The sequence below is a fragment of the Pyxicephalus adspersus genome, chromosome 1 (genome assembly GCF_032062135.1).
Source record: "Pyxicephalus adspersus chromosome 1, UCB_Pads_2.0, whole genome shotgun sequence".
In the NCBI taxonomy this organism is placed as follows: Eukaryota; Metazoa; Chordata; class Amphibia; order Anura; family Pyxicephalidae; genus Pyxicephalus; species Pyxicephalus adspersus.
The window spans coordinates 153,962,055-153,974,985 of NC_092858.1; the positions used below are offsets into that span (position 1 = coordinate 153,962,055).

The 12,931-nt window shown below is 36.2% G+C and overlaps 1 protein-coding gene across 2 annotated transcripts in view; it reads right to left on the reverse strand.

Moving 5' to 3' along the window:
• EPHA3 (EPH receptor A3) overlaps window positions 1-12,931 on the reverse strand; it is a 242,460-nt gene that overhangs the window by 60,992 nt on the left and 168,537 nt on the right. For both annotated transcript variants that reach the window (XM_072431795.1, XM_072431785.1), the window contains exon 6: window positions 2,545-2,669. In XM_072431795.1, the coding sequence (XP_072287896.1) occupies window positions 2,545-2,669 (125 nt within the window). The remainder of the gene's footprint in view (window positions 1-2,544; window positions 2,670-12,931) is intronic.

Genomic DNA, 12,931 nt, shown 5'->3' on the forward strand with positions numbered 1-12,931 from the left:
GTCCTTACCATAGTCATATGTCTTTAATACAGTCTAAGTTCAATTTTGGGGGGAAGCCAATTACCCTAATTGCATGTTTTTGGGATGTGGGAGTACCCAGATGAAACTCAGGCAAACACATGGAGAAGCTGCAAACTCCATGCAGATAGTGTCCTGGCATTCGAACCTGGGTGCTGTAAAGGCCAGGGCACTTACCTCTTAGCCACCATGCTGCCTTTTGCCCGTGCAGCCACAAATGCTATCCCTAATCTACTCTCTTTTCCTGCTGTGACTCCAAACAAGTTATGAAAGAAAATTTCACTGAGAATACACAGACAGATTTTAACCATTTTTTAATTTATTTAAAATAAAAATACACAAAAAATTGTTTGGCTTTGGGTATATTTCAAGGTTCAGTCAGTAACCCATAAGAAGCAGATCTTATAATTTTATGTATAATATATATATAATATGTATAAATATAAGATTCAGAAAGATTCAGTCTTGCTGCTTCCAAAAGAATCTTCTGTAATTTGACTCACGTTCAGACAATGAACTCTGATGAATGTGCTCATATATATCAGTTTTTTTGCTCTAAGGAAATCCTTCACCTTTGGAAATTTTATCTCATAGATCATTATTTGTTAATTATAAACACATGAATTGCAATGACTCATCTAGCATTTAGGAGGTATACAATGGAGCTTCTGGAATGTAAATTTTTCCTAATCTTCTCGGTCTTCAGTAAAAGTGGAATTGGTAACAGTTGGCACCCATTCATTCTTTCATGAGTTTAAAAGGTATTTATATCATAATATTCTTAAAATACCTAAAATTATAGCATTTATGCTCAGGAGATTGCTATTGTTCTTCGTAGCCCACCACAAAAATGTTGCCCCTTTTTAATATGAAATAAGTAGATTAAATAAAACTACAGAGAATGTTTAAAGACAACAGATAACATACTATATGTGCTTGGTTTTATTATTACATCAACTTTCCAGCTACAAAGTTCTGTTCAAAATGTGGTTTTCCTTATATTACCTAATGTCCAATGGTGAATTTACTGCATAGATTGCAGGGTTACCACAGACAGCCATGACATACCTTGAACCATGAAGAAGGATAACATTTTTGGCCCAGATGGTGTACAGTGGGGTTCAATATGAAGTCAGTGAAAATATATACATGCAGCATTTTTTCTTTTTAATTTACTAGGGTTGGAAAGGATTAGAACCCCTTGTAAGTTTATATTGTCGCTATGTCCCTGCTAGGTATATTCACCCTCTTAATTCCAGTGCGATGTGGGCTAAGATTTATTCCCCTTGTTTCCCCTCTATCTCATCAACATGAAGCCTTTCTCAACCTTTTTGATATGGGGGACCCTCTTGAAATACCTTTCAGGTCTTCAAGGAGTCCCTACTATAGTGACTTTATCAACAGCTCCCATGTTTCTTTAGGGAGGGAATTTCAAGATGCTTCCTCAAAACATCAATGGAATCTGCCTATATATTCCTCTCACAAGCCCTCAGCCAAGTTGCAATTAGTGGGATATCTCCTATGTAGAGGTATGCAAATATTCAAAAACCTTGATTGGTGGATAAATGTTTGAGTAAACATTCCAGGCTGCAATTTCAATAGGCAAACCCCAACATGTTATTGTGAGATGACATGATTGAAAGAACTAAAATGTAATGAACATAAAGGGTAGGCTAGGCAAAGTAAGGCTGAGGAGGTAAGGGCTATAATATTTTGGTCTTATTTCAGCCAATAAATGAGTTAGACTTATTCTGACTTGCTGCTGCTTCTAATGCATACTGTGAAAAGATCACAGGTTGTAGAAAAAGTAAGCAATTTATTGATGGAGTAGAGCCTGTGCAAGACTAAAGAGAAGGTTGGAGCTCAAATAAGATGTGGGAAACGTAGAGAACATAGTAAAAGTGGAGAAAATAGAAGAGGACACAGGCAGGAGTAGGCAAAGGAAGATGATGAAGAAAGAGAATAAAAATAAAAAGAGTTAAACAATAGAGAATTGAAGAAAGGGGAAAATAAAGGATAAATGAGGAAGGAAAAAGAAGGGCATGAGAATTGAGGAGACCATGCAAAGGGAAGGAAAAATAAGCCCAAGCTGTAACCTGATTACTAATACTTGTTCTAAATATTATCCAAAAAAAATCCTAAAGAACATTGCCATAATTACATAACCAAAGACGGGACATAAGCAATTACATCACCAATCACCACATTAATGATACAGCCTGAAGGAGTCACCCATAATAATGTCATTTACGAGTAGCACACATACCTACTGTAAACATTCTACCATAAGGCAAACAGCAGTACTTTATTATCAAATCTAAAGCCCCGCTTGGGCCCACCACCTCTCATAACACAATCCAGAGTGAAACCATATACCTATAATAGATCTGTGAATGATATTTTCTGTCTAGTTCTCTGTGCCTCACACAAATACATATCAGTAACACCTTGCAAGTTTAGCAGACTTATTCTTGGACAGAACAATAGAATTCATTAACATCTTGCCGTTATTGCCATTCTTCCCACCTTTTCATAGTACTTGACCTCGTAGTCTAAGATGATCCCATTTGGGTGTTCTGGCTCTTGCCAAGATAGGGCGATGCTGTTTCTTGAAGTTCGGTCCTTTCTAATTACTGTGACAGGAGATGGAGCTGTACAGGAAAGAAGAAAGAGAGAGAGAGAAAAAAGAAAGAAATTGATATTTATCGTTGGCAAGAAAAAGGTTTGCATATAAATGATTGTTGAGTGCGCCTGGACTCGTATCAAGAAAAAGCAGCTGGGTTATAGCCCTGGTACACTTATCGCGAAGCATGTTGGGCCTTGAGACAAATGAACTGACATTTTCTATTAACAGTGAACTGGTGGCAAGCAAACAGATGTTTCTAATATGCTACTAGAACGTAACTAAAGAAAACACTTGTGCTATTAAAAATGGGTTGGAAATTAATAGAGTTCTGTATTTGTGGATTCTGAAAGAACATTTAGAATACTGTCAGTGGGCTTTGTTTTTTTTTTGTGTGAATGACAATTTATTTAATATTTTATAACATGAACCGTTAACTTAAGGCACAGGAATTCAAATGGATGTTAATAATTATGTAGTTATTTAAAAATGATTGGTGTCCTTAAATGCATGCACTGTGCACTTTCAAAAGCGTTTTTATAAACAATTTTGCTAATGTGTTCCTAAGTAACTTTCATTACTTATGGTGAAAAGTTAACTTTCTGTGCTGAATATGTCTGTGTTTTCTCAATCTTCTTTCAACCTTTCCAATAGTTTCCATTTATTTATTTAGTTCGGCTTGCTTGGACCTATTATCCCTGTGATTTTTCTTTTGTGCTGTAGAAATGCATCGAAGTACAGCAGTTCTACATGGCTACATTTTAATCAATAGGAAGAAACCACATTCACCGCACATCCACTGTACATGGTTTTCCAATCATATAATTCACATGACCATCAGTAGAATCTAAAAGTAAAATCTATTTTTCAGAATGTTTGTAATTGTGTCTTACCGTATGCATTTTTCTTACCAAATATTTTTTTTTTTTTTGTGGATCCATTGTGAAGCTTTTTGCTAGGCTATCCTACCAGTAACAGCTAACTGGCAATGCTAAGATGTCAAGTTTTTACTGAACTAGGGGGATAAATCTTTATGGCTGTCTATCAGTTGTTGTCCAGAGTCGTCACCCAATCATAATTTCCTACAACATAGACTAGAAATGACCACACCAATGTCGAGGCATTTCCCATTGTTTTTTCACCTTTAGGAATCCTGTACCATGCATTTATCTCCAGAGTGCATGCATGTAGACAGGAAGGTCCTTCAAAAAGGTCCAAGGAGATCAGCAGTTCTAATATGTAGCAAAGAAGAATATTTGATGATACATGGTTTATGATATACAGTGTTTTTTTAAAACGTTAAATTAGGTAATTCATTTAGGGGTTACATGTACTTTAACGCCTTAAGGCCTTATTTTGGGCCAATTTCCACTTCTGTTTCAATTGTTATCTGAAAAAATGATGTGATGTAAAATTAATCTGAAAGAAAATCGAAATACCAATTTAGGGTATTTGGACACATATGGATCAAAATCAAAAATACAAAAGTCATGCCATTTGTTTAACCAATTGGTCTAAATCAAAATGCAAGTCTGAAAACTTTCTATTTCAGAAAATCTGTGACAAACCAGAATAATTCAAATATATAGATAATAATCTAAAGTCAAAAATGACTACTAGAGTTAGAATTATGGGCTTCTGAAGTTGAAATTGTATACTTTTCATGTAAAGTCAACCTTGTCCCCCATCCTCTTCGACCTCTTGAGCATTCCTATTGGTTCTGTATTATGACGAATGGCCTCAATGGCCAATATTAAGTCTTGAATGTGGGAGGGGGAGGTACCCAAGAAAAGTTGTCACTTATGAACAATAACTTTGAAGTTTAAGGTGCCACCAGTAAGTCTTTTTAACGTGGGGTCATATTGCCAGGTATACCTGTATTGAGCATTGGGGACTGGTGGTATTTAAAAGGGCATTGATTGAATGGGCCGTGAGGAGGACGTGCTAAGATAGCTGTAGAGGTTTTTGGCAGAAGAAGCATGCATAAACCCTTTTGCCAAAGTAGAAACCTTCTTCCCTTATCCTGGTCCCTCATCGTTTTATTGATTACACTGCACGGAATATGTACCATGGAGTAGAGAGTCTGCGCTACTCCCAGACCTCTTTGTCAGAGGCAATGGCCCTGATTTATTAAAGTTATCCAAGGCTGGAGAGAATACACTTTCATCAGTGAAGCTGGGTAATCCAGCAAACCTGGAATGGATTTCCTAAAAGGTATTAGCTATTTTTTAGCAAACTTTTTAATCCTGGACTGGGTCCTTTCTAGGTTTGTTGGATTACCAAACTTCACTGATGAAAGTGTAATCTCTCCAGCCTAATAAATAAATCAGGACCAATATATCAGCAGTAGCCATCCAATGGCTGCAGAGAATGGTGAACTCAATGACAAAGATGGTGGAATGGGATGATGCGATAGTTTCCTGGACCTGTCATTGCTGCAGGGCGCCTACAAAGAGGTAAGTGTGTGTTGTATGCTTCCTCACACCAACAAGAGTTTAGTTCTGCTCTAAATGATCTAATCTACAGTATAATCACCTAATTTTAAGAAAGCTATCATTTAACCCAGCCCACCAAATCCATATCCTACATATTTCTAATTTTTTATTGTTTCAAATCTCTGTGAAATCTTTATAGACCCATTGCTCCAGCTACACAGGCACGTAACACTTTTTTATGCTGAAACGCCACAAAAAGTGTTGAATGTTATGAAGAGACCAACTGTGGGGGCTTACTTGTGCAACCAAAGAAGCATTGCTGATTTCCTGTCACTGTTCAAGAGAAGAAAAGAGGGATTTACTGTAGAAAGAAGTCTCAGTCATACTGCAGAGCATTCCAATCCCTTTTATTGGATTACATCTGATTTTCTCTCCTGTCATCACAACACAATTTGTAAGGAAGGTATTAAAACATTCTTACAAAACAGGGAATTGAAGCAAGTTAAAATCTGCGCTAAGCTTTAGATTAGCAATCATCTCTACTGAGAGAGTACCTGCTGTTTTCAAAGGCACCAGCGCCAAAGGTTTTGCTGTTGTTGGCAAAATACCGGAATTTTAAAGGGTATGACTCTTTTTTTAACCACTCAGTGTTTATACTTTTTCCATGCTGAATCACAGCATCCATTCCATTGTATATGTCATTTGACTGGAAATGTAATTTTCTGCTTTTCTTCTGATTATAGAATGCAATTTAACATGAAATATGTTAAACATTTATTCATTTTAACTTTGTTATTTTGTATACTATTATTATCATTATTTTTTCTATATTTGATTATTTCATACCCTTAATAGAGTATGTGTTAATAATGCATTTTTGGTCAGTCTATGTTAGCCAGTGCTAAGTGAAATGAGGAACTGTATTTTTGCCATAATCATTTGCAAATGCAGCATTCTTTTTAGAATATCTGCAAAATGGGTATTGAGTCAAAAGGCAAAAATATTACAATGTTTTACTGTTTTTCAGGAGCATTGCAGTGTGTTATTATTTATATGGGACTGTATGAAAAGCTTTTATCATGAACTTGTTATCTGTTAAGTCATAATGAAAGATGAGGGAACTTTGGTCAGTTTTCCAGGGAACATTTTGTAACTATAGAAAGGGGGATGGCTGGTTTCTTATTGGTTGTTGAGGTGACTCCTTGGGTACATTATTTGCCACATTAATTGCAAAACTTGCTGTTTTCTTGCAATAAATTCACAACTTTTGAATATGCAATTTTTACAGAAAAAATGTATTTGCAAACCTTTCCTGATCATCATTTTTGTGAGTATCTCTGTGTCCTTTATTGCCCGCAGATAAGGGCGTATAGTTCCTCAAACAATTTCATTAGTTTTTTTTGTTTTTTTTTAGCATAGTTATTTTTTATTATAAAACTGTATTCATAAGGTGCCAACATATCATGCAGTGCTGTACATTAAATAGGGGTTGCAAATGACAGACAGATACCGACAATGACACAAAAGGAGGAAAGAACCCTGTCCAAAAGAGCTTACAAAAAGCTTGGGTTCAATAACACTTTTCTAAAAGTTTAATGTAAAGCCAAATGCTGCTGGTGTCATCCAAGATTTAGCCACAATGTAGAGTATGTGCAGTGTATTGACACATTGGGCCTGATTTAATAAAGCTCTCCAAGGCTGGAGAGAATACACTTTCATCAGTGAAGCTGGGTGATCCAGCAAACCTAGAATGGACCTGGTCCAGGATTGAAAACATTTGCTAACAAATAGCAAATTACTTTTAAGAAATCCAGTTCAGGTTTTCTGGATCACCCAGCTTCACTGATGAAAATGTATTCTCTCCAGCCTTGGAGAGCTTTAATAAATCAGGACCAATATGGCAACTAACAAGCCAAAGTGCCTCTCCAACTTCCAACTCTCAATGGCCATAATGTCCCAAAGCATTATGTTGCTGCTGCTGACACCTTCATCTGATCTGCTTTGGGGTTCAGAGTTTTTAGCCATCATTCATTGGGAAGACTAAACTCCTGGCATGAAATCATACAAAAAATTGCTGACAGACAGACTTCATTGTCTTTTCTGTTTTGAGAAAAGCCTAGCTATTGTCAATTTTCGTTAAAGGCATATGATTCCACTTTAAGATATAGTTTTAATTACCTGGCCATAGTATACAGAAAGTTTACTAGCTCGCTCCTTTAAAAATTTTCTAGTTAAAGATTCTTCACAGATCCCCTTTGTTCTTTACGTTGCCTCACAGAACAGACCCAGATGACTCAAAATGTACATTTACAGCACACATAGTTTCTGGAGCTTCCTGTGAAGTCTCAGTGAATTACTGTGCATCTGAGCGCTGATTAGCAATATCACAGCCTAATGAACCATTCCCGAGATGTCTGATCCAGCCCACATCCCTATTGTTTGGTGAATTTATCTGTGCCATAGTAATTATCTTACAGTTTTATTTCATTGAAATCTTTTCTGGAAGACAAGCTCCCCTGCCAGTTATTCATTAGTTGCTGCCTAAAAGGCTTTTCTTAGAGACTATTTTCAGCATATTATCCACTATTACCTACAACAAGGGAGGCTGCGGAACAAATCCCAGTAGAAAACATCACATGGACTACTTCAAAAATCTCTCTGGATTTTATGCTAAGTAAACCAGGGCAAGACTTTCAATTATACAATTATATTTTATCATATAGGTGGCTCTATTACAGGGCTATAACACAGAAAGACATTGTCAGCAATTCTAAGGAAATAAAGGGAGCCTGAGTGTAATAATAATTGCTGACCTCTGATAATGAACTTTCTAGCTGCACACCTGATTTGCTGATCCGCTGGTTCAAATAATTTTACAGAAACTCTGACACTGGGAAATAAGGTTTCCCTTTTGGTGGAATTAAGAATGTGGTTGTCAGAGGCACTGTAGTAAATATTTGCCCATGTTGAACCAGCAACAAAATACTAAAGCTAGGGAAAGGCAGGCAGACAGAAGTTTCAGAAACAGGTTACAGGACCTCTGCATTTATTCTGAAAATGTTTTCAACCAAGAGTCACCCAACTTGTATACCCATCCATAAATCTTTATACACACTCCATAAGAAAATGTGTGCATCAGTATTTTACTGATGATTTATTTATCTTTTTAATAGAATCTTACATAAGCAATGAGTGTATTTGGGTAAGTTTAGGGAATTTTGAGTGAAAACATTTTTAACTGATTCCTATGTTTCTTTTAAAGATAAAGAAAAACAGTTTTTCATGGAGAATAAAAAGAAATTATTTAAAAATATAACACCATATCATGCTAAAGGAACTCACATTATTTGTATTATATCATTCTATAAAGTCCTGTATTTTGCAGCAAATAATAATTAGGTACTTGTTTGGAGACCTCTGATATAGCTTAGAAAAGTTTTAACCTGTAGTTGGTATAAATACCGAAATCTGTAATTCCCCTGGAAAACTGAGATTGCCCCCGGCTCCAACTATATCCTAAAACACCTTCATGGGTGGATGTTGTTTGGGAGATGCACACATTCATAGGCAGATACTTTTTGGGTTTGCGGAGTACTCTAAGCAATGCCCACATTTATTGCTGGGCCCCCATGATTGAAAGAACTGAAAACCAAAGAATCAAAGGACAGAACCAGGAGCAGTAAAGCTCACAGCGTGTAGAGAAATCAGATTAAAACATTGCAGTATGGAAATAAGCCTGTACAACAAAAAAAGTCGGAAGTTCAGCTTTAAAAAGTAGAAATAATTTACACAGGAAAAACCTTAAAAGTTGCAATGAGGTTTAGTCATTATGATGCAAAACCTCTTTTACTGCTATACCTCCTATGGATAGAATCCATATAGATGAGATCTAGAAACCCAAAGCTTCTAACTGTTCCCTTTCTATGGAATTCTTTTTCTTTAGAATATCAACCTTTGTAGCAGCATGTCAAGGTATCAAAGTGTTTGTATGACTTATTCCACATTCAGAATATCATCTTCTAACTCATGGACCTCCGGAACACTGTGCCTATAGAACATTTAATGTTCGGTTACAATATATCTCCTACTGTTTTTGAGAAAATTGTTAAAAAGGAAAACAAAATGTTGTATATCATAGCAAGTCCATTACATCTCCAAAGTGTTAGGACTTGGGGATCCTGAGTACAAACTACAATAAAGGTACCTAGCGAAAAAAGCTCTCAGGTGCTCCCTAGTCCCATTTATTGGGTGGCTACAGGTGAGATGCCAGTTAGAATTTCAACATTTGCAGGGTTTCTGAAACATGAGGAAAGCTAAGTGATATTTATCAAATATATTATATTAAATCTTTTTTGGAGCAAATTATCAAGAGATAAAATTGGTAGTAGAGTTGAAATAATACATTTCATTGAGTAAAATATGTTTTACCTATCAAAAAAGAGCTAAAGTGATTTTTTTTTAAAAAAGTCATACCTAACCCTGCTCTTGCAGTAATATCTAGGAACGGTTTATACACATAACCAAAGTCTACTATACATGAAAAGAAAAGAAAACCTTGCATATTGTAAGCAGCTACAGTATATAAAGCAATGATAAGATGTAACAAAAAAAAATATACAACAGAAACTTTTTGTTGTATATTCCAAAGCAGTTATATGTACTATAAAATTAAAGAACCTGAGTTTCTGGGGTGACAACTCCCAGGAAAGCTTTTCATTCCTATAGAATCCGTATTTATATGGATCAATCTCAGACTGCGACCTATAATACCGAATAGATTTAGATGTCAGCACAACACACAGGTGCTGAAATCGCAATTATTAGTATAGAATCCAGCAGCTACACTCTTTTATAAACTGGGTGAAAATCCTTCGACTCATGACAGAGAAAGGTGTGAAGAAATCACAAGTAACGACTTGCCTAATGGGCAGCATGCACTGTGTCTGACTTCTCCTGGCTTTCTCACTTTCTCCGATCTCTCATTCTACTCCCCCCTTGTCCCACTATAACAGCTGCATGTAATATTTTTCATACACTTTGTTCGGATGACTGGGATTATCATTTTCATATGCTTACACCAGACCTCTGGGGACATCGAGATTAGTGAGATGTGGAGATAAAATATGTGCATCTTTCAGTGATTTTCTTACATCTTCAGTTAATTTAAAAAACATATTTTTGTGGATAGGACGCTGTAATCTTTATAAGTAAGCTTGGCATGGACGTGAAGCAGGCAGGGCAGTGTGTGTGCTGTGTGTGTTGTGTGATTTGTTGTCAACATGTGTTGCCGTCAGATTAAATGATAGTGACCACAAAAATTGAAGGACAATAATACATTACTGGAATTAATTCCAGGGTCTAAGAGGCGTAACAGGATAAAGAAGAAACTGGATACATTATATTTTAAAATAAATTCCAACCTAAATTGTTTTAAGGGGTAATTATCATTTTAGAATTATCTCTTAATAATGACTTTGTATGTGGTAAAAATACCCCCCACCACCACCTTTGGAGTTATGATTTACACAAACCCAGTTTAAAAAAAAAACTGACAATCAAATTCTTCTTTTCTGCAAGATCTCATCTGCAACACATTTTAAAGTAAAAAAAATGATAGTTTACATCAAAAAATATATATTAATATACAAATACTGTGGTTTGCTATATTGCAGGGATGTATAGCTTTCTTCCTAGTTATATGTCCATTTATAAAATAGGCAAGATTGCATTTTTCTACATATTTATCCCCTTCTATGTTGGTGCATTGTGCAGGTATATAACTGTTTTGAACCATAATCTGGATAGTCAGCTCAGATATAACAGCCATATTCTGCTGATGCATGGTTAGGGCCACATTTGTTTGAATTCACACTGTATAATTTGGTTTATTGTCACTACAAAGAAATAGTTACTGGAAGATCAATCACCCAAAGACATACGGCCTTGTACCTTCTAGATATCCTTCATAGTATGAGGCCATCCAGTAGGAAGCTATCATAATAGTCCTTCCAATGGATTAAATAGAGGAATATCATTGATTTTGAAGACTTGATATACAATTTCAGTTGACGTAGACATACTAATCGTTTAGCAATAATTCTTGTGGTGTGTCTTGTGATATGGGGTATCTAAAGCCATAACTTTTTGATTTGGTCCGAATAAAAGAAGAATGGGCTGTGGTCAAGGAGTCCCTGTTAACCATATTCACCCTCTCTTCTTGCCCTTATTATAGAAAGGAACAGGAGGTAAGGAGACATCTCCTAATGCTGACACTTGCCAAGCAAGATTTGCCCCCACATTAGGTAGATATTTTCTCACATCCTCGTGTCTTTGGGTCACTCTAAGTTTATTTTATAAGTCAAGCACTATATCTAGCCCATGATACTCATAGCAATCCCTACAATCATCCTTTCAAGATAATCATCTTTTTAAATCCCTAATAAGATAATGTTTCTCCTACTGAATGCTTAGTAAAGTCTATTTTGTGATTGTCTAAATGAACGAAGAATGACATCTAAATGGTTATAAGTACTATGAACATGGATCAGGTGATGATGACATTATGTGTATGACTTGTGAAACTTAATCCTATCTTGACATGCCAATACAGTTTTCTTATGATGGTAGTATTACTGTGTAAATAGCGCTTCTTCATGCCCAAGTATGATTTCAAAATAAAGAAGACACAATTTGCACGTCTCACATCATATGTTCATGTCCTCCTATGATTAACGTATGCTGCAGTGGTAAGAAAAAAGTCCAGGTATTTTAGTTCAACAAGCGTGAACTATCAGTTGTCTACCCTTATCATTAGCAGAAGTTCTCAGTTTCTTTTTCTTTTGGGAAGGGGAAACTTAGTATGACTACTAGATTACACATTGCCTTTACACACCAGTGCTTATTAAATGTCTCAGACCTGGTGATGTCATTGATTTTATTACTGGAATTCTTCTGAGTAATTTCTGTAGTCCAAGGTGTTAGATCTTAGCATATATGGGCTTCTCTGTAATGCGAATAACCCAATATTTACATCCAACTCAATATGCTTATAGACTGTTACAGGCTACATAATTTAAAAAAGTGTCAAGCTTTGCATGCTTTCCGCTTCTAACTTCTGGCATTAATGGTCTTCCTGTGGACTGTCTGTCTTGGTAATGACCTACCTTGAAGCTAAACTCCAGCCTTACCTTAGGCCTCTCAAAGGTAAACAGGCTCCACTTCTGTTGCTTACTAATTTCACTACATACTGTAAACTCTTCACAATGAGCAAAGAAGGGCTTTGTCTCAAGGATTAGGGATATAGCTCTACATATATTCACACATGAGCTGGGTGTTCAGATGATACCAGATGTGCTCTTTGCCTTGATGGAAAAATGCTTGACCCAGTTTTATGTATACCCTGCCTTCCTCCTGATACTTTATTGTTTAATTCACTACATGATTTCTAATTTACCTTCAACTGAACATCTAGTAAAAATCTCCAACTCTGATTCTTAATTTTCAATATGGCGCTGATGCTTTTGGTTAACTGGTGTTAAATTTGCTTTCCTTCTGACCATATCTTTACTTGGTACTGTGACCTCTTGTTTCTGGCCTCGGTTTGTTTTCAGACTTTGCATTCCTGTCCAGCGAGGTTTTTCCTTCTTTTGCTTCACGTACTTCAATAGACTTTTAGTTGCACTCATATCTTGACTCTTCACTCAGCCATCGAAGTTCTCCATCATTACCATGCCATGTGTGAACCATACTTGAGCAGCATTATTAAACACTGCACCAGCCCTCAGCAGCCTGGCCAGAGAAACCAACCTTTTACTTATCACTAATCTGGAAAGGAAATAATGCAGTTGCAAAGAGC